The 22141-nt window shown below is 46.9% G+C and overlaps 2 protein-coding genes across 2 annotated transcripts; one reads left to right on the top strand and one right to left on the bottom strand.

Moving 5' to 3' along the window:
* Positions 1–1255: 1255 nt before the first annotated feature.
* On the bottom strand, positions 1256–11321 carry ap4e1 (adaptor related protein complex 4 subunit epsilon 1). The gene is made up of 21 exons (XM_072698302.1): positions 10647–11321; positions 10464–10535; positions 10164–10287; positions 9915–9988; positions 9697–9818; positions 9098–9257; positions 8618–8784; positions 8275–8348; positions 8061–8183; positions 7836–7945; positions 7420–7563; positions 7208–7316; positions 6960–7078; positions 6519–6821; positions 6062–6173; positions 5734–5872; positions 5340–5586; positions 4243–4710; positions 3965–4161; positions 3665–3825; positions 1256–3578 (listed from the first exon to the last, which is right to left on the bottom strand). The coding sequence occupies exons 1-21, from the start codon at positions 10785–10787 to the stop codon at positions 3418–3420; spliced, it is 3327 nt and encodes a 1108-aa protein (XP_072554403.1). The 5' UTR covers positions 10788–11321; the 3' UTR covers positions 1256–3417.
* A 368-nt stretch (positions 11322–11689) lies between these two features.
* LOC111846709 (secretogranin-3-like) lies at positions 11690–21313 on the top strand. Its single transcript, XM_023817184.2, has 12 exons — positions 11690–12045; positions 12518–12570; positions 12870–12909; positions 13003–13230; positions 14745–14887; positions 15136–15297; positions 15654–15843; positions 16155–16271; positions 18248–18331; positions 18426–18536; positions 19383–19472; positions 20655–21313. Exons 1-12 carry the CDS (start codon positions 11952–11954, stop codon positions 20771–20773), a joined length of 1431 nt encoding a protein of 476 aa, XP_023672952.2. The 5' UTR covers positions 11690–11951; the 3' UTR covers positions 20774–21313.
* Positions 21314–22141: the final 828 nt, after the last annotated feature.

The following is a 22141-nucleotide window of genomic DNA, read 5'->3' on the forward strand; positions in this document are numbered from 1 at the left end:
AATTCGAAATAAGTGTTTAGAGAGATACAAAACCTTCCATTAAATTAGCTGCTGAAATTAGTAAATACATCCTTTCAGTCTTGCACAGATATAATGATTGTTATTATGATTATAATGATTTAGGTTATTTCGGTAAAATTTGGATTATGTTTCAGTGTCATTTTTCAAAAGATATTTTTAGACATCCTGAGGTAGCTAATATAAGCTATTATTGGCCATACGTATTCAGTATAATGTTACTGCATTAGCTACTTAAAAATATAGTTTTCTTTTTCATATTACCAAGTTTTGTAAAACTTTATAGATGTCCCACTTTGGCTAAAACGTTATCTCGACATATACATTCGTTCTCCTTTTACGCTCATCTTCAGAAGTCCCGCCCGCTGCCACGTGTGCCGAACCCACACCGTCTGGGAACCAACTGAAATACCGGTTTAGTGCATCCTGCCCCCTAAACATAGCCGGCAACGTGAATTCGGAGAAGCTTTGTTACATTTGGATTGATTATCGTACATGCTGTTTACGATACTATTACAGAAAATACCAAAGGCTATTCAGGACTTAAGCCAATAAATACACCTACACAATGAGCTCCTGGTTATTACGATTAGTTTGTTACCATTTTATATGCTCAATGACAAATTGATAGATGTTCAATTCATTAATCCGTTACAATGCACCCTTTTTTTGGAACGCCAAATGCTGAATCAAGAATTGCGTTCTTAAATGAATCAGTAAAAAATGAACTTATCTGCTGTCCTTCCTCCACATTTTAAACGACTTGGGTACAAAATGGCACCGATTCCAGCCGGAGTGGCAGTAGAGATGATTTCTAAGTAGACGTTTTAAAGAACCTCACCAGAAAAACAAGCTGGTAAGGCCTAGAGAGCCAACAGACATGGGGTGTGGCACTGGAAATGACCTTTCCGTATTTCCAAGGAAGATCCCAGGATCTCACACAGCATAAGCGAGGCAGGTTCCAAGCCACATGTAAGGGTTCAAACCCTCATTCACATTTGTACAGTTGTAGTAGAAAACACTAGCGCCCCCTTGTGGATTGGAAACCAATTAAAATGGTCAATTCCACACACAAACCTATAAGTTGACAAATTATAAATACTAATTACAAGGCAGACAAAAACAGTGTGTGTGTGGGGGCGGGGGTAGGGGGAATTAAAAAGATACAAATGCTCATGATTACCGTGTGAGGGTTGGGAGACAAGTTAGCAACAGAGTGTGAGACAGCAGAAAGATCGAGCAGAACAGTGACAGGGACATTTAATCAAAGCTGTGTGACAGGAAGCAAAGTACCAGTGACCCTAATGAACACACCGCCTGAGTGTGTTAGACATAAGGCATTCGGTCACCTTTATTCCCATCTGTGCACGCAACCCAGGCTGTTACAGAAATAAGGTACAGGGACCAGCGACATCCACACAAAACCTGAGCAAACACCCCAAAACTTCTGCTTTGACCACAGTTTAAGACACACACCAGTGAAAAAGGCAAATAATCATTAAGATGAGGAGAGGTGTTGGGGGACATTGTGGCCGTCTTTAGTAGCATGCATGTATGTTTTTTCCCCCCAGCAGATACAACTGGTTTCAGTGACCACACAAAGCCGAATTTGGGGACAGGTGACCAGGGTGATAAATAAGCTGATAATTCAAACAATGTCCCCCCATGCACTGAATTAAGAGCCAAAGGAAGAGGTGAAACCCACTGGAAACATACAGTAACTGCTGTACCCAAGTCTTTACCTAAGAACTGCCCATCTGGATAATCGCACACACACTTCACCCCAAACTTCTTTAAATAAAGAAAATCAGACAAGTCACTATTAGTATACTTTGAAACACGTTAACTAGCTTTAGTAATCACTAGTTAACTGATAATTTCATGAAATGAGAATCCATTGAGATACCTGGACTGGAGATGCCTGGTCAGGTCCAGACATCGGTGCTACATGGAGTTAGAAAATATGCGCATGACTGCAGTACAGTAGTTTGAAGTGACATGACATGCAACCACAGAGCAACAGATAGACACATACAGTATGATGACGACACTCAGCCAATGAAATCCTGCTGCCCTCTTGTGGTCGAAAATGGAAACCATCGTTAAGAGCCTGTGGGTGTAGGACCAGCATGTCTCATACTGCAACTGCACGTCACATACCATATCAAACCCAGACTGCGAGATTAGTTGAGAGTTTTGACTGCTAACAGCACCTTAAACCTGGGTATATTTAAGGTTAGATAGTAACACTAACCCTAACCCCCTCCATCGCCCCCCCCCCCCTTGGTGGATGACACCAGTTTAATGCTGTAACCAGGCAACATGGGGGATCAAGCACAGCTGCTCATACTCCCACAGTCAGCAGCTGAAGTGAAACGGAACACGGCAGGAGCTACTGAAGGACCATGGGAGGCAGGAAGGCTGCGCTAACGGGGGACTAATTAGTGTCAGCTTTCATTCAGAAGGAAGCCACCGTGGAAGCAAAAGACTGCGGGGGGCAGCCTGGGGACATCCAGAGGCAGTATGACCAGCAACAGACGGAGCTTGGCTATTCTCCAGTGTACCAGTTCTTTCGGAAGATATCACACTTGCGCTGCTAGATCTGATGCATCTCCTTTGATCTTTTCTGGAGCTTTACTCTACAAAACTGGATCCTGGGAGACTTCATAGGAACACATTCATCACTCACGTGAAAAAATAATTCATCTTTGGCATCACTATAGTAGTCAGGAGGCTAGATTAGTGTTAATGGGTTATACTGCAATTCCTTTTAGCACGGCCCCACACACGCTCACACCCCTGCTGCTAATCGAGAGACCGCTGGGGCAGCGATCGACCCTGACATCACCCTAGAGCTTCATTCCCGGGCTGGAAATAATGGTCGTCCAATGTGGGGGGGTGGCGGTCTGAGCGGGACAATTTGGCAGACGGGGCAAGTAACTGAAAGGGCATCTCCTTCTGTGCCTTGGGGTCACAGGTATTAATACAATAACATTTTCACCCCCCCCCACCCCTACAAAACAAGAACACCTAAAAAAAAAAAAAAAAAACTCATAAAAAAACTGTCCAACAGTAAAAACAATAAATACAGCTTTTAAAATAAGTGAGAATTGCAGGGTGGATGAGGCCTTGTAGTCTCATAAGGAGTGAATGCTGAGCAGCACGTTTGAGAAGGCTGTTCTGAAGCGTGTACACACACACACACACACACACACACACACACGTACGCGCGCACACTCAGGCATACACACTGGTACACACACACACGCACACACACAGCTGCTAACCAGCAGCCCCACATTTCAGCATTGGCCCCGCCTCCCAGGGACTCTCCACACCGCAACCCAAGTCCATCCCCTCCTCACAGCCTGTCCCTCCTTCTCCGGCCAGCCCTCCCACTCAGCTTTCCTCAATGGCCTTCTGGCAGTGGTAGAGCAGGCAGTCCGGGAGGGTGGGCAGGGGCGAGCGCAGCCAGGCCGTCAGCGTGCCGCCATGGGCATGGCAGTGAAGCAGACACGGCTGCCCTGGGACCAGCTGGCACGCCACGATGCCCTCAGCACCTGCAGGGGGGCAGGGTGCCCGTGTTCAGCACACACCACCATCAGATAAACTGGGCACTATGCCGGCACCATCCTGTCGCACTTACCTATGATGTCCACTATGTGGAGCCGCAGTTTGTCCTTCAGAGCGGCCAGTGTGGCCGCAAGCGGGTCCTCGCTGTCTGCCAGCAGCCTCAGGTTCTGCTTCACATCGTTGGAGAAGGAGAGCCACAACCTGCCGTACTCCTCCGTGGACACAGGCAGGGGCCTGTGGGCATCAGCAGACTGCTTGTAACGGGCACTGGAGGCTGGCTTACACTCCCCTGCTCGGCTATGGCCTTGGCGGTGTACAGGGCCAGCGGGGGTCGCCTGCACCACCCAAGCCACGATGCAGTCCGGCGCCGTACCTGATGAAGTCAGCCAGAGAGAGGCTCAGGGAGACGGCCTGCTGTGTGGGCGCCCCAGCCCCGGGCCGGTACGACACTCTGACCGCCACTACGGCCTGGCTGCTGGGAAGCTCCATCACCAGATGGTGGAGCACCACTGCCACGCCACGGCCGGCCAGGAGGGAGATGGAGGCTGCGGTGGTGTATCCGTCTGTGACCTAAAGGAGGAGAGCGAGCGAGATCAGACGGCGAGTCACGCAGGCGCCATCCCGGCTCAGAGAGAAGTACGCGCACGGCACCTTCGCTTCCTCTGAGGTCACGTCACATGACAGCTCTTCCAGGGGCAAATCGCAGGCATTGGACAGGAAGAGGGCGAGAAGCAGGGCATCTCGCTGGTAGACTTTGCAGGCGCAGACAGAGAGGGTCCCGTCCGAGCAGAGCGCCTCCATGTCCGAGCGCGGCAATGCCAACAGCGCCGGCGGCAAAAGGGAGCCGGGCGCGTCGCCAGGGCTCAGCGCGAGCGCCGGTTCCATGCCAGCATCCAGAGACCCCCCCGCCGCTTCACCTCCACCGTCCAAGCAGCTCTGGGGAACAGAGGGTCCATCCAGTGAATACAGCAGAGCGGAATCAGGGACGGCGTCGTCGAAGAGGCCGTCCAGTGTATCGTCCACGGAGGAAACGGGCGGCCGGCTCCCGCCGTCAAGGGCCTCCTGGTCAGGCCTCTGCCGGCGCCAGATACGCTTGGGTGCTGCGTCCGGCTTCCCCATCTGTAGGACAAGAGGACATCTGCACAATCAGAGCTGAGGAGGGGGGGTCACTGCTTGGACACCTGCTGTCTTCCTTCATAGATCGTCCCCATACTCAGCGAGCCCAACACACATGCCTGCTTAAGACCAACACCTGCCACTGGTGGTAAGTTACTCCATGTCCCGTTACTCTGAGTCACATGATCAAAGTTCTGGCGTAGCGATGAGGACCCCGCCCAGCTAAGCACACAATCCCCCATGAATATAAACACCCCAGGTGCTCATGGGATACGCGGGGCAGCTAAATCCAGTGTCCATTCAGGGCCATACAGATGCCTGCCTTATATTGACCATCACCCAAAGAGGAGATGGGGAGAGCAGTGGCTGGCATGCATCAGCAGGAGGCGCTGTACACTGGTGAGGTGAATTAGTCACAGTAAACAGTATGGAGTGCTTACAGTGGCACCAGAAATACTGCAGACATTTAGGGATAGATGTACAAGAAACCATCACTTAGTGGTACAAAAACAGCTTTATGGAATTATATCTGTACACGTTCTATGGCTACAGAAACCACCTGCACATACACAGGCATCCAGTAGCACCTCGGAGTTAGATAGCGGGTGGAACCACAAAAACATACATCTTACCAGACACAATGAATTCTGGGACCCCAGACCCACAAAGAGTGTGGCAGCCAGCTGCCGCTTCTCCTGTTCTTCTTCCCCAGCAGATGAGACAGCCAGCTGAGTGTGCTCAGCGCCGCCCTGCTGGCAGGAGGGAGTCGGGGCACTGGAGGCTACTGGGGGAGGAGCTTCTTCTGTGGCTTCCTTCTGGGGAAGGTAACCCTCTTTCCCCCACACCTTCTTCACTCCGTCCAGCTTCAGTGTATTAGAGCTTCAAGGCAAAGCGAGCAAGAGGAATTATGGGACTGTGGAGGGGCATCGGATCGCAGCATTCACAAAAGAACAAACCATATAGACAGGTGCCTGCAGTGATGAAGCTTCTAGAAACTCCGGTGTAGTGCTGGGTGGCCTGACCCACCTGGCCTTCTGCATCTGTTCAGTGCTGTTTCCCGAGATCCCAGAGCTGAGGGACATGGCGGTGGGGGACTGCCGGTCGGTGAGGCTGCAGGCGGACAGGCTAGCAGGCAGCGACGGGCCGTACGGCTCGAAGTTCAGTGCTGCGGGGGGCGAGAAGCTTAGCGAGGCGACCGCACAAATTGAGACCCACAGGGCGATCTTCAAAGCCATCTAGAGCCACCTTAACATTATACAGTATTTCTCTGTTTCCCAGCAAAATCGATAACAGCAACCCCTCTTGGCAGTAACTAGCCGGAGCGCATCCAGAATGCACCTGGCCCAGCCCCCACCTTTGTGCTGGGAGAGCTCCTCCTGTCTCTGGTGAGGAGGTTTGTATGGAGCCGCTCCCAGCGCCAAGGCCTCCGACACAAAGCCATCCAGGAAGGACAAGGAGGAGTCGACCTGCGGACACAAGGGCCACAGTCACTAGAGCCTTGAGTCAGACGCACGGCAGCTTGGGAGGGGACATCTCCCTAGATCTCTGCAACACAAGTCACCAGATCTCTGATACAGTCTCTGGTGGATAAAGTCACACTACAAAAATCAATTACTAATATAATATGAAACTTTTTAAAAATCAGGGCTTCGTATATAAATATGTATAGGTTGCTTCCTTTGCTGTGAGCATCATGGGCTCGAGAGAGAGCAGCAATTAGCATCAGGGGATATCAGCAGTGGTCTTTAGGCTCCCCTGCCCCAATTTTAGTCCATTTTTGTCTAAAGTTAAACCGACAGGCACACTGGTACCTCCAGGTCCTCACAGCTGGCATCATGTGGCAGGACCCTGTGCCTCAGCGGGGCATCCTGGCCCAGCAGCTCCAGCTCCATCGCCTGCTGCCTCAGTGCTGTGTCCAGGCAGGCGCTGTATTGGTGCGCCACCTCCCTCGCCCTCCGGAGGGCGCCGTCTGTGGTGCACAGTTTGCCCATGGCTGCCAGGACCCAGCACCGTGTCTCCGTGGTGATGTCATGCCGCTCCAGGAGCGCCCCCAGTCGTGCCAGAACATCTGTGGGGTCCTGACCCACTTTTAGGTAGGAGTACTCCCCTAAGACCTGGGGGGGGGGGTTAGGAGGGGCACACTCACTGCTGAAGCATGTGCATCACACAGAAGGTTACATTCCCATCATTACAGGCTGCACTTCAGCACATGCTATTTCCGCCCAGCAGGGGGCAGCACGCAGCTTCCTCACCCAGCTGATGATCTGCAGGAAAGGCTGGGGCAGGCTGGCTGCCTCCCCCCCCAGCAAGGACAGGTACGAGTCCACAGCCAGGAGCCTCAGCTGCCTGTCCTCCTCCGCGTTGTCGAAACCTGGAAAGAGATGTCAGTCTGGCCTATGAACAAGCCCGTCAGCAGAGAGAGCGAGAAAAGCAGAAACATTCTTCTTATGTCAGGGACCAGTTAATCTGTTACCCTGCGGGTTAAAACCAGGAAACTCACCTTCCGCCAAAAGCCGGAGGAAATTATTAGTGATGTCCGGCTGCATGGCGTCGCCCCCCAGGGAGAAAACGGCATTCATGGTCTGAACGAACCAGCTGTTGTCTGGGGCATATGTATGGCGGCTTATAGGAAAAAAACATTACTGCAAGTTTGTAAAAAAAAAAAAAAAACACAAAGGGCAGAGTGCAGCAAGCGCCTGGATCAGATGCAGGATATTTTTCAGCCAGCTCAGCCACTTTCCCCACGAGGCCAATCACTGTGTACTCGTCCCTGCTGTGCCGGAGGAAATCCAGCATCTTCTCCACAATGACCGTGACGTTCTGAGCATTGGTGATGCGATACAGCAGCTCCAGGGTCTGCGGGGAAATTGGTTTGATGCCGGGCAGTCCCAGGGTTAGGCAGCCATCAGTGGTGAAGGGAGCCTTACCCAAGCTAATCAGATTTTTACAGGGCAGAGCTAATTATTTACCAATTACAGGGATTCCTAAGAGTGACAATGATCCCCTGTCTCACGGCTAGAGAAACACCCAATCCAGATTACAACCAATCAAGGCCGAATAACCCACAGATGCCCAGATTTGAGCTGGTTGATCTAGTGCTTATTTCAGGCCTTACTGACAAGCCACACCTCTCTCTTGATGATGGGGTCAGGATGATCCAGGCACTCAATGATGGTCATCTGATGCTGAAGGGCCAAGTTGGGATCCTGCTGGACCACATAGGTCAGTGCTTTCAACCCTGAAACAGCACATGGAGAACGGGTCACCACCCGGCCAAAACTTCACCATCTCTTTAACTTTCCAGCTGTAAAAACCTGCAGCCACCACAGGAAGGAGTTACATGAGCATCTTACCAAGGTATTTGAGGTTGATCTTAGGAGACAAAACAAACTTCCCAATGCACTTTGCCGCTTTCTCCAGCAGCTCTGACTTTGGGTGGATAGTGTAGACAGTTTTCACACACTCATATAATATGGCTAAGAGAAAGTGAGGAGATTCATTAGCGAATGGGGACCTTAATGCATAGTTCACAAAAAACTGAAGTGATGCAATCGTGGCATATAATACCGTAGGTGATGTTGTGATTTATTTCAGCTCTTCGTAAAGATTCATCCAAAACTTCATACATGATCTCACTTGTTCTGCAATTAAAACATGTATCTTTATGTACATACTTAATTTTTATTGGCATTTATAGAAAAAGAATCCTTAGAAAAGAGATCCTTAACATGAAATGTAATGTTAAAAATACAGGCTACTGATTAGATGTCTTTATTAAATAAAGCTGAAAATGCAGGACAGTATTAATGAGACAGGCAAAATAATATTATGGGATGCCTCTGGTCCCATAAAAAGAGCTTCTTCCCGGCCCGGCTCAGTGGAGTCAGACCTCTGTGAGATGGAGACCCACCTCTGGTCCTCCTTTCCAAGAAGCGCCAAGATGCGGAGCAGCTGCATCTGCAGCCAGGGAGCAGGGACGCTGTGATAGCTGAAGTCGGCTGGCAGCTTCCCACTGACCACCTGCTTCAGGATGACTACGAAGCTGCCAGCCAGCTCCTTGTAGTTCTCAGGGCTCTCCTGCAAACAGGCAGCACAGGTGCTCAGGAACAGGCAGGGCTCAAAGACAAGGAAATGAACTACAGGAAAAACACGCCCACATCAGATATCAGGGTAATTTTTTATGCAAAAGCCTTCCAGAGCTACAAAGATGAGTTAATGCAGATCCCTTTCATAAGAAGGGAACTTTTACTTTGGGAATATTTATCATTTTTCAACACTACAGCTGTTATTTACATGCTGTAATTGACCCAGCTGTCACCGAGTCTGGGCTACTGAGTTCGGCAGAGAAAACAGCTGCGGTTTTTGCAAAGCGACTTTTCATGAAATGCACCTTGATCATCTGCAAGTAAATATGCAGGGAGGCAGTCATGACCCCTGGGTCCTTGTCACACAGCGCCCTGCGGAACTTATCGTGGATGTGCTGCACCTGATTGGGCGCCATCAGGTAAAACTTGTACAGTGCCAGGACGGCCTTCCTCCGAATGATTTCCCTGGAAACAAGTTCAAAAACAATTCAACCCATATGAATGTTAAGTAATAAGAATGCCCTTAACCAGATGATTTATCAATGTAACAATCATATATAATTAATCAATATGGAAATAACATGCATAGGGAATAACATACATAATAATGTATATATCCAATAACTACTTTGTGTCAGGTACACAGAACAAATTGCAAAAAGAGTGAAAAGCACGGATGCTTAAATGAGACCAACAGTATCTTAACAGACATTTGGGTAAATGCCCTAAACAGTTCAAAAGAGTGCTCTGCTTTAAAACACCACTGCATCTAAAACACAGCATCTGTACCATGTTCTTTTTGAAAATATTTATAATATCCTGACAAAGTAATTCACACACTGTGTCACACTCAAAGACATTTCTGCACATAACAGCACAGAGCACCTTCAGCATAATAACTTACTTGGAGTGTGTCAGCTTGTCCTCCACCAGAGGCAGCACAGCAGGAATCATATCCTTGGGGAAGATCTGGCTTACCACGGTGAGGGCCATGCACACCTCAATGAGGTTTGTACTCTGCAGGTCCTGGAAACAGAAAAAGAGCAACACCCATACACTTCTTGGGCCTCTGTGCTGAATGCTTGGTGACGTTCCATTCTGTGGATTTGTGTGCACACATACCTTCAGCACGGTGTTAACAAGCAGCAGCAGCAGGTCATGACCTTCACGCAGGAACAGCGAAACCGCAAGGTAGCCTGGCAGCACGGAAAGTTCACAGTGCAAAGCAGCACACTATATATTGTGGACAGACCTCTCAAAAGCATTCACACTTTCTGCTGGGAAGTCGGCACTGGAATTAACCTACAGCAGCAGTGGGAGCACTTAAACATGCTAAGAGACCGCGTCAGAACACAAACCGATATAACCTACCGACTCTTTTCTCAAACATGCTTCCTTGCTGTGCCAGTTTGATAGCGTGTATGTAGCAGAAGGATGCCTCAAATCCCAGCATCTCACAGTAAATCGCCCTCACCATGATCTCCTTCATCTGTCTCTGAATGTACCAGATGAAAAAGTTCACTATAATTAAACATTGCAGGAACGGCACAAATTAAGAAATTAAATAACTTCATTAATCATTTAAATTATCATTTCTTTCACAAGGCAAAAGTTTGGTTTTCCAGCAAACAGCATAAAAATTCAGACACAATAGTAAGTGGAGGTACTTGCCAGCGTGGTGTTGGGAGATGACACATGCTCTTTTATAGCAGCTAGCTCTTTTTTAATAAGCTTTTCTTCTTCCTTCGAAGAAAAGAAAAAACAGCGGTTAACCGTAAGGGAATTTGCTCCGGCATGCCTTCAGCTAATCACGGTTCCCTTGTGCCTGCAGAAGACGTGCCAGGTTTTACTCACATGTTTGGACGTCAGCTCAGTGATGCCTCTGATCAGGCTCCCCAGTTTGGAAGTGACAGAAAGTTTACCGGCTCCCGGCTGCGAGTCCAGCGACAGAAGGCTTGGCAGAGCCGTCAGAGTTTTCTCAACCACATCACTCATTGCAGATACTTTGCTAAGACATTGACTTGGAAAACTATATGGAATTAGTCCTTGATATTAACGTAACGAACGAAACAAATATAATAAGTTCTGGACGTGTAATTGCCAGGGACCAGCGGACACTACTGTACAATTACGCTACTTCCTGTTATTTTGAAGCCCAAACTTTATTCGCTCCTTCACGCGACATAAATACGTTATGCATATTTACTTTCAGACACTAGAGGGCAATACTGAGTCATGGTTTACAAATTGGATGGAGAACGCTTGCTTGTATATTGATTAATCGTGGACATTAGAAAAAGGCGTATTTTGTTTTAATGTCGCTACTATCCTATAAAAGAAATACAAACAGTTTTCAGTTATTTACATTACCATATAAAACTCTCAAACTAATCAGTACACGCATTTAAAGTCTTCAAAATTGTATTCCAGCAAATTAGTACATGATAAATACACATGCGTACACCGAGAGTAACATGATACTTTTTCCAAGACATAATTCGTTTCATAATTTGTTTTAGCAGTATTTGTTCCGTTAACGCAATCACTCTATTAAACCAACTTCAAAAGCATATATAGTCAAACACGTTGCCAGTATCACAAATAAGGTTTAAAGTCCTTTGATTTGTACCTACATTTTTGTTCTGTATTCATCTTCACATTAATTTATATTACATCAAACACCTTAATCTGCTTCTGCTACTTATAAAGCAAACAAATTGCTTAGGTGGTGAAACGTTGCCCTCTTAGCTATTAAGACATAGATCAATTTATTTGTTACTCCAATACAGAGGTTCCCATCGCCGTATGGAAACCAGCGCATTTCGGGGATGGAGTGACGCAGGTTGCGTAACAGCTGACGCACATGGGCGGATTTCACGCGCTCTCGCGCCTCTTCTGCTGGCCGTATGAGAGCCGGATCCTGCAGCCCGGAGCGGCAGAGCCGTAAGGCGAGGCTTGGAGTAGATAATCCAGAGAGGAGAACCGGTTTCAGCACCGCGATCATTCAACAGCTCCCAAGCGCTGCATGCAAGCCCATTGAGCGGAACAGCGTTGAAAACAGAATAAGCACAAATTAATGAATTCTTAGTTTTTTATATTCAGAAATTCTTTTAAGCGGAAACTCATAAAGGCGTAAACTATTCGCATTAATTTTTTAGAATGGCGTCTAAGTGCATAACATTCTTCTTCCTCCAGATTTTCGCTATAAGCGTGTGTCAGATCTGTACCTTTCCCACACCTAACGTGCCTGACGGTAAGTTGAAAATAACTAATTTATATTGACTTATTCTTTTCTCCCATGTATTATTCATTGTAAATTATCGCTCTATTTTGACAAAGACAACATAAAATGAACATTGAACGGCGGGATCGTCCCACAACATCGGCATATGAATTTCAGAAACTTGATAAAGAATATGAGGATGATTGTGTGTCTTCTCACACTTCGCTAATTCAATCGTGTTCCATTTCCATGGGGGCTTAATCTTTGGATTGCAGATCCGATTAAATTATCCATGTGCTGGTTTAACTATAAAATGTATCCGCAAATCAAAGAGCCGCAAAGTCGTAACTAAATTGTTTGTGGAAATAACTAATGTCCCGTTTGATGTTTTTTTTATATAGGCCTATATATGCTACTTTATTTAATATAGGCCTACTTTTATATTACGTATTCAAATAATATGTCTTCAGACTTATCACTAGTTTGTTTTTCTTGAATCTAGATAAAACAATCTACAACCGAGAACTGAATGAGGAGAGACCTTTGCAAGAACAGGTATCCAGTCTCAGTCATTTATATATTACTTTCTAGTCGGAAACCTGCTGTCCTATAGAAGTCGGCTTTGAACATAAATCACAGTTTGATGCTGAAAAGCTTTTGATCTGTGGATTGAGTGTTTTGATTGTGGATACAGGCGGAAATACTGGCGATATTATAAAGGCTGTAGGTAAGAGAAACAGATGGATTTTTCAACTCAGTAGACAGAGCGCAAGTTGAAAGAAAGAAGGCACATTGTCTTTCAAAGCGGGTTAGAATCGGAGTGAGAAATGGTCCTTTGTTTGTATACATGACAGATCGCAGAAGTGGACCGTGTCAGCGAGAGTAAACCTGTAGGTGAGTCAGATGTTTGCACCGCTAATGAAGTTATTACTTTCCGATATCGCAGTGGCACGTTTTGAGTTCGCTTGTCTTTCGTCTTACTTTCAGATAACAAGCGGCAGACTGAGCCAAGGGCGCCGCACACTGACCTGGAGAAGGATGAATTCAGGATGTCAAAATCTTTGGTGGACAAGTCAAAGGTGTCCGACACTGAAGCCCCTGCGGATGAAACTGTCGGCAAAAACTACTTTCCTGACGAATCAGACTCAACAAAAAACAGAAGGCTGGCGGAAAACTATGACTCTACCAAAAGTGACGTGGCGTTCAAGTACGAAGGTGCGCAGGCGTAAAAAATTGTTTGACCGCTTGACTTAGGCCTATTCAAAAACTTAAGTAACCATACAAAGTAATAATATAAGCAGGTTTTCATAATGTGAAAATGAACTAAACTACACAAATGTGGTATAGGGTTTATCCAGACTTTTTAAAAATTAGTTTTAACTAAATTTTCACAAATTCTTTTTGACAGACTCATGTACAGGAAGACTTTTTAATTGAAATTATCTCAGTAACAAGCTTCCTGGGTATGTCAGTAATTCCATTCCACTGAAATATGCAAGCTGTTGCTTATGAGGCTAAGTGGACCTACTGACCCTGATTGGGCCTACTGCTCTGATATCCATACCCTTCCCGACTCATCCTGTCATCACTCTGCAAACCAGCTGGGTGACCCCCTTAGTCAGAGCTGCTGAAAGGGAACCAAGGCGGCCCTTTGAACTTTCCTGCTGGAGAGAGAAGCCCTGCACCTTTAGTTCAGTGGGAGGGCATTTTGTTTAAAGGGGAAAAAGACCGAGATTATCTGTAAGCCGTCTGTCAGTGGGAGCTGCTTTGTGCTGCGCTGGCCACCGCATAATACACGCGGCACACGGCACGACAGCCGGCTCTCCTTCATCCTTTTGGCAAAGCTGACATGTGTTTGTGGAGTGTTTGCATCTAAGCTGGTTTATATATTACTAACATTTTATCATGATACATACCTCAGAAAAGGACAGGAGAGTCACGACCAGGTAAACGACAGTTACCAAAAAGACACGCTCAGTGTAATTTAACGATTTCATCGACAGGCATTATTATTGTTATCGTTTTCAACAAAATAGTGCAGTGTGGGTGAGGTGTGCTCCCCTGTCCTTGTACCGGCTCCTGCAATGAGTGGGAGTTCGGAATGCAGCACATCGCCTGTCCGCCTCCTGCTGATCGCTGCTGTTCCCCTGTGCAGTCGGCTTTGGCTGCTCCCAACGTAACCCTCGATTCTGTCCACGTTCAGCACTTCAGACGGGAGCGTGTGCCCTCCTGCTGGCCGATACTGCAGCCCCTTTCCGAGAGCTCAGGCCATATAATCGCAATCTTCACTGCGGCATACAGTTATGGCTGCAGATATGGTTTCATGACTAAACTGAGGGATAGAATGGTTCCACAGAAGTATCACTTAAGCTGGAGCTAAAACAATCTCAGCAACAAAGAGGTGGTTCTAGCACAAGATTTTCAGCACTGCTTCTAGCAGACTGGCTTATTTTCAGGCTTGCTATGCTTGATCACACGCGTGTGCGATTTATTTAGATTTCTCCGTACCAACATTGTTAGCAGTTGAAGAGAACTTGCAGATCTGCAGAGACACTAGCTATCTTGAGTCTGCTGCAGGCACACGTGCATCCACAGATTAAGGTGCCCTCAGTGTGGCAGAGGAACAGAGGAAAACCAATCAATGGATGGGATTAGGACCAGGCCATGCTTGAACTTTACCAGTCTGAGTCAAGGGTGAGCCTTTCTGACAGACTGGGTTCTATTTCCAGATGACCCAGACAGTTTCCGTACAATTGATGGCACCCCACTGACAGCCAAGGACATTGTGCAGAAGATCGCAGCCAAAATATATGAGGAAGATGACAGGGGGGTGTTCGACAGGATTGTGTCCAAACTCCTGAAACTGGGACTGGTAGGAAATATTTTGTAGAGCATTTTTTCCTTATAAGACAGTATGGCTAAGAAGATTGGCTAAGATACTAGAATCAGTGAATATTAATACTGTTGTTTTTAAAAAAGGGTGGTGGGGCTTTTGGAAAGACTTTGAAACAGCGATCAAAGCAGGACATCTTGAAAGGGATTTAGCCTGTCATTGGTAATTCACTCACTGCAGGCGTGATGAAACAGCCTTCTAGTGCCTAATGGTCTTCCCCCTCCCAGATCACAGAGAGCCAAGCAGAAACTCTGGAATACGAGGTGGCAGAAGTCCTGCAGGATCTCATTTCCAAGAACGCCAAGGAGAATGAGGTGGAGGACCGCAGCATGGACTACCCCGTCGCCAGGGACGAAGAAGAGGAAGACGAAGTGGAGGAAGACCCTGAGGTGAGCGGTCGCGAGTCCCTGGACTTGGCTCATCTCCATGTCCAAAGCTAAGCTAATGCTAATGATAGCCTGTTGCTATGAGGTTATCTGTCATGAGCATTTTAGTGTGAAACACAGATTGGTTTATCACCGCGAGTCAGGTGGAAACCAGTAGTGTGTCTGCAAACAGCACCAGCATTGGTTTGGAAAGTGTCACTACTGAATGCATTTATATCTCTCTGTGGTCACTGATGCAAGGCTTTGACAAACGTGTAATTGTGCTTGGTTATTTTTGCCTTTCAGCATCAGCGTTTAAAGGGCTTCATGTGTTAGGATAAACCTACAATGATGACAGCATTTGAAAAAATTTCTTCCAGGAAGTTGTGGAAAATTCCGACAGGAAGTATGAGGAAGTACCGGACATGGAGGATGGTGAGGATGCTGAGGAAGAGGCATGGAAGCTTCCCACCGAACTGGAGCGCAGGAGTCAGCTGGCGGCCGACAATGGGCTTGAGGACCTGCAGTACTTCCCCAATTTCTACAACCTCCTCAAGAGCCTCGATTCAGGTAGGAGGGCTGGCGTGCGCACTGCTTTGAGAACCAGCCATCCAATGAGGAACAAGCACAGGTGCCCCAGATCCACGGGCCGGTACATTTTTAGGACGTGCTATTTAAAGAAGTGAGTCTATGCAGAGGAGTGTTGGGCCATAGCACAGAGCCCAGGCTGGACAGGAGGCCTGCCCGCAGCAGATCCACAGGGAAATCTCTGTGCCAGATGAACAACAGAAAAACAATCGGGCCGGCAAGGCAGTTTCAGTGAGCCGCTGCCGTGAGAACGGTGGCTTTGGCCTAGTTTAATCCCTTACTGTTTTAAACAGAGGAGGATGCAGAAGAGAGAGAAACGCTCATCACCATCATGAAGACCCTGATTGACTTTGTGAAGATGATGGTCAAGTACGGTACTATCACACCCGAAGAAGGAGTGTCGTACCTGGGTAAGAGCCCACTTCCCGTCCCGCTGAACAGCAGGTGAATTATTACTGCTGTGGAGCAGCAGGTGTCCTCGTAGAAGGGGGAGCGGATTTGGATCCCAAACCTCACTGCTGGTTCACATCCCGGGGTGGGGGGGGGTTTCTGTGGTACTCTCCAGCACCCCATTTCAACTGAAAAAGCCTAGTAAAATGTCTGGATGAATTAAAGGTCTTTGGATAACTGCATCGGAAAAGTAACTGAAGGTAATTTAGATCTTTAATTTAGATCAAACTCAGCCCCTCCACAAGGGGATACCGAACAGCTGCACAGCTCCGCATGGCGCGGAGGCGTCGCTCTGCCTCCCGTCACCCATGAAGCGCAGCTGCTTGTTTGCCGTTGATGAGGAACCTGAAACCTGCAGTGAATGATTCTTTAGTCTCATCAGCGCATCGGCGCACAGCTGCCTGCTGGCTTCGCCGTGGTGGGAGACGCGCTGCTACACCGCAGCAGGGCCTGCAAATGCCGTCCAGGAGCGTCCATTTTAAGCTCAGACTGCCCTGTCAAGCAACTCTATATAAAACCGTCCCCCCCATGTGACTAGCGTAGCCATCTTAACTCAGTTTGCAAACTTTACTGTAAGACGTGTTCCCGCCCCAAGGCCGAGCTTCTGGGAGGCGTCGCTGGTGCGTGGCCGTCTCAGAAAGCACGAGTGCCGCCGGGGAGGGCTAATCAGCCAGCCAATAGGCAGCCTTCTTTATCTCCCGCAGGGACATGTACGGGAAGTCGAGGGCGACACATTTATTTTCTCAGGGTTTTTTCCTGCTGAGACATTTTTGTGAGAAAAATAAATTGATGTGCTTTGCTGGACTAATAATTATGAGTAAAGCACAAAGCAATGAATGTCCTCTTATAGATGCACGAATAGTAACTGGAAAGTACTGTATGTATTATTGTGATCTAGCAGGGGTGAAGCAGTGGGTAGCTGTGAAGCCTCAACTCCAAGTTTGGGGGTTCAGTCCCTCCCCTTCGTGGAGTTTGCATATACTTTCTTAATTGCGTGCTCCAGTTTCCTAGCTTGATGGACCACTTCCCCCACCCAGGGTGTATCCCTGCCCTGTGCCCTCGGCTACCTGGAGTAGGTGGTTAGCTGGCAGACAGATGGATGGGTGAATTTTACAGACATTGTTTGACATCCTGGTGAACTAAATACGTGAGGTCAGACCATGCTTCTGAAAACTGACCCCAATTGCTTGTTTTTTCCATGGAGCCACGTCATGCTCTGACGAGGGGATGGTGATACCTGGTGCCTGCATTGGTGCTCTCGATCCAATGTGAAAATAACATGGCCAGTTGCCATTTGCACAAGTGTGATAAGCAATCGCAGCTGTTGTGCAGATCGAGGCGACCACGAATAAGAAAAAGAATCAGTAAAGCCCAAATGGTCAAATATTTGGACACAGTAAAAAATGATGTAGATGAATAAGGAACTCCAACGAGATGAAACACCATAACTAGCATCACAGGACTATGGTTCTATGGCGACCAGAGCACAAAATGATTGGTTGCCTGGTAACGGCTCAATGCTTGCTCCCTTTGTTTTATGAGGTTGTGTATTCCGTGGATGACTCACCTGCTGCTTGTCCTTAATCTGCTTAATGGGGATGATGTCCAGCTGCAGGAGATAGGACAATAATACAGGCGGAATGTAATTATATGGCAGCGATATGGACGAGCGGCATTCAAATGGCACGTTTCAGCGTCTGCGTCAGCGGCCCGTGCCACAGGCTGGGCCTGTCATGTGTCAGATGGGTGATGATCCCAGACCTCTGTGTAATTGTGTCCCTGGGAAAACCTGGATAAGACCTCAGCTCATTACCTCAACAATGAGGCACAAACGCAAACAGCATCTTTTTTTTAAACGATGGCCTGTTTACACTGGAAGATGAGATGGTGCCCTGTAAAGAGATAAGCCTCGTTCAGCCTCCGATGTTCACTGCAGAAAACCTGGACACCATGATCGCTGTCCAGACGAAGAGCAAACTGGGGAAGTCACTGGTCACCCCTGACATCCAGGCACCCACTGGTAAGCTGAGGAGGGGGGGCATCGCTGAGTTGGGATGGAGTTGGTAATTCCACCCTGGCCTCCCCAGCACCTAACGTTGTTCCTGATTTTCAAGTGAAACCCAACAGCGTGGTGGACAGCACGAAGGAGACGACCTCCAAGGTACTGAAGGTATATGAACCTCTGAGAGACACAGGCAAGGACAAGCAGATGCTGGCTGAGACAGGTCAGTGTCTGGGGCTTCTGGATCTCCGGCCGTTTGACACGCTTCCTAAATTCTCACTCAAGCATGAAGGGCTGCAGCTTCCTTCTCACCTCCTTCACTGAGTTCTTCATTCTCCTTCAAAGTGAAGTACTCATTATAAGTGTAACAGGACCTAACGGAGTTCTGCTTGTTGGCTTCAGGGTTGCTGGATGACAGTGGTACTGGCCCCCTGGCCATAACACCAACCAGAACATTTAGCGCCCATTAACATACTGGGTTATTCCCTGCCTTGTGCCCATAGCTTCCAGGATAGGCTCTGGGCCCCTGTCAGGACAAGCAGTTACAGAACATGGATGGATGGATGGATGGATGGATGGATGCTCCATGTTCTTCACAGTGCTGGTCTGGGTTTGTTTTAGTAATACGTGAATGAAGGGCAGCTTAGAACAGTTATCGCTGGTGTATTTTTCCTTTGAAGGACATTATGAGAAAACTTCCTACGTCACCCCAAGAAATCAGAGTTACGGAAAGTACAGAAGAGGTCCCACCCCCATGATAATGACCATTAATATGGTAATAAGGTCTATATAAATGGGCCTGAAAAAAATGAAGAATTGAAGAGACTATTTTACATAGAAATGGAAGAACACTAACTGAGGCAGAAATATTAGAGGCACAGTCACAGTTAGGGTTACTTCGCTTGATGGTGCTGGATTCATTCGCTGGCGACACACTCTTGGGTGGTAACTTTGCCAGGATCTGGGATGAATCAATGATTGCCATATTAATTTTCCAAACTCAGAGAAGCGCAGGGATGATTGACAGAGGGTACACCCCAGCATAATCTCACTCTCTCCCTGCCCACAGATAACTCTGGCAGGTCAGAATCCTACCTCGAAGCCATCAGAAAGAACATTGCCTGGCTCAAAAAACACGATAAAGAAGGAAACAAGGAAGGTAAGAGACATACACTTGGGAACAGAAGAAAATCCTTTCATTATGGAGTCTGGACCAGCTATTAAATACCCAAAACACTTTGTTAAATGTTTGGTAGCGTGTCTGACAGAGGTTCTGCTGAGTCCGCAACCCTGTTCCAGAGTTAAACACTTTATCCATTTCACCGTTCATGAGATGATACGTGGCATCTGCATATTTACCACTTGACTACCGGTCAAGCTGCCGAGATTGAGAGCGCCGGCCTGCATCAGTCAGGATGCGGCGCCTTGCAGGGCACACGCACTTCTCAGAATAAGCGCCAAGCAACCCCAGCATCCCTGAGCTGTGCTGAAGGGTAAATAGACTAATATCCTGTATGCAGAAAGAAACAGGCAATCTGGTGATCAGGTGAATAACAGCTCAATTACAGCCTCTTTTGTTTTGTCTGCCCACAATTTGCAACGGTGATAATCTCAGGGAGTGAGTGGGAATGGTTAGATCACCCAGGAGTCAGTGTGAATATTTATCATCTTGTCCTAATTACATCAGCTCCGTTGTGGTGTTTTGTTAACCCGCATGATGTTGATTGTAGTGCTGCCTACGGACATCTATCGACAAGCGTTATTGTCACTGCTACAATGCGTTAACAGAGAGTGTTTCTCAGTACTAAGAACGCAAAGACTGTACTTGTGGTCTTGACAAGAACAGTCTTGCTAACTTGCCTCCCAAGAACAAACTTGGGTCACAATGAATCATGCAAACAACGTCGTCTGGGGATTTTAAGTATACTTTGTACTTCTGTTCTTGAGCATTGGAATTGGTCCTTGGCATTAAAAGATGATGTAAAACAGGTACATGAGAACACAGGTACAGTGAAGTATGCGTATTGAGAAAGACCCAGAGTGTCTCATCAGACAGTAATGCGTAATCACATGGTACCGTAGGGGGTTTTAAAATAAGAAGAGCGAATCTGAGTAATTCTGGAGTATAAACGTTCAGCAGCACTAAAATCCAGTGGGATGGTACTTTTGTTGCGTCACTGATCAAACTGCAATCAGTAGACATTTGTGTACGGAGGTTTCACTGCGCTTTCTGTTGATGAGACGTCAGTGGCATATTTGCTGCATGGTTGTTGTGTGATTGTTACATGAATGTCGCTGGTAGTTCCATTGTAAGACAGACATTTCTCTTCACCTGTTCCAGATTATGACCTGCCCAAACTGAGGGACTTCATGGACAGGCAGGTGGACTCCTACATCAACAAGGGCATCCTGGGGAAGGATGATGGTGAGGTCATCAAGAGGATTTACAGCAGCCTGTAGACTCGACCAACCTGTACCCAGGCACGGAGGCAAAAAAAAACATTAAGTCATGTATGTGGTGAGAATAAATGTAGGCAAAAAATATTTAATCAAAGAAACTAAGTCACCATTTCCAGTGGCTTTCCCTTACATTTTTAAAACCGTCATTTAAACTTCGAAGAACATTGCAATAGCATTAAGGCTTCTATCAAAGGCATTTTCAGTGTGAGAGCCACTACTACTACTTACAAATGGATCAGACCAGCTGATTGCTGTAACTGTTACAACACAGGGCGTGACTGAACTGTCTCCTTCACCCTTTATAACAACTGGAATTGTAACAAGTTGCACACTGCTTGTCTAGAGAATTCTCCCAACGGTTGCTTCTGCATTACATATGTTTTCATACGAAACATCTGATCATCAAAGTGTTTACCGGTTGTAATTTGTCTTCTGTTCTAGGATTTATCATTTCATGTTTATTTTTGTTTTAATTGTACTATGGGTGTTGATTATGTTATAAAAAAAAAAAACAAAAAAAAAAAACAACTTTCATTCAAACTGACCTTTATTTTGTTTCCATGGAGCAGTCCTGCAAGATTATGTGATGCACTTTCCTCCCTGCATGGGATTCCAGTCTTTCTCTCATTGCTTTTACACATTTTTTGCGCACCTTTATATCATGAGTTTAATAGATTCACAAAAGGGAAGTTATTTTGATTATAAACGTCTGTTTTTAATAGAAAAGGTATTTAGAAAGTAAACTTTAATGATTCCACAAAGAAAAGCAAAGTGTCGAATTGCACTCCCTTAACTCTCCATGTTACATCAGAACTGTTACCAATGAAGTGATTAAATTGATGTGGGGGTCAGTTATTAACCGAGCCCTGTATACTCCAATGCAACATCTCATTGTCTGTAATGTCCTACTGCTGCTGTCTATGGTGAGTCTGGAAAAAATAACGGCAATTATATGGATGGATGGGGCAGCATGGTGGTGCAGTGGTTAGTACTGTTGCCTCACACCTCTGGGACCAGGGTTCAAGTCTCTGCCTGGGTTACATGTGTGTGGAGTGTGTGGACATGTTGTTGAGGTTAATTGGAGTTACTAAATTGTGCATGTGTGAGTGAGCCCTGCAATGGGCTGGTCCCCCGTCCTGGGTTGTTCCCCACCTCGTACCCGTAGCTACTGGGATAGGCTGCGGACCCCCCAGGACCCAGAAGGATAAGCGGTTTGGAAAATTAATATAATATATATTCATTACGCAATACAGGCCATTTATGCAAGATGCCACAATTCACTAATAGGCTCTTAATATGCAATTGCACACCTTTTTTTTAAATCCATCCATCCTATAACTACTTGTTCCGGTCAGGGTCATACATTGA

The sequence above is a fragment of the Paramormyrops kingsleyae genome, chromosome 13 (genome assembly GCF_048594095.1).
Source record: "Paramormyrops kingsleyae isolate MSU_618 chromosome 13, PKINGS_0.4, whole genome shotgun sequence".
In the NCBI taxonomy this organism is placed as follows: Eukaryota; Metazoa; Chordata; class Actinopteri; order Osteoglossiformes; family Mormyridae; genus Paramormyrops; species Paramormyrops kingsleyae.

Excerpts from the sequence above, each read along its gene's own strand:
- ap4e1 (XM_072698302.1), bottom strand. The coding sequence starts at position 10,787 with ATGAGTGATGTGGTTGAGAAAACTCTGACGGCTCTGCCAAGCCTTCTG. Across the intron at positions 9,819-9,914 it reads TTGTTAACACCGTGCTGAAG|GACCTGCAGAGTACAAACCT; the intron begins GTATGTGTGCAC and ends TTCTGTTTCCAG. Across the intron at positions 7,946-8,060 it reads GATCAACCTCAAATACCTTG|GGTTGAAAGCACTGACCTAT; the intron begins GTAAGATGCTCA and ends GTGCTGTTTCAG.
- LOC111846709 (XM_023817184.2), top strand. The coding sequence starts at position 11,952 with ATGGCGTCTAAGTGCATAACATTCTTCTTCCTCCAGATTTTCGCTATA. Across the intron at positions 12,046-12,517 it reads CACACCTAACGTGCCTGACG|ATAAAACAATCTACAACCGA; the intron begins GTAAGTTGAAAA and ends TCTTGAATCTAG. Across the intron at positions 19,473-20,654 it reads TAAAGAAGGAAACAAGGAAG|ATTATGACCTGCCCAAACTG; the intron begins GTAAGAGACATA and ends CACCTGTTCCAG.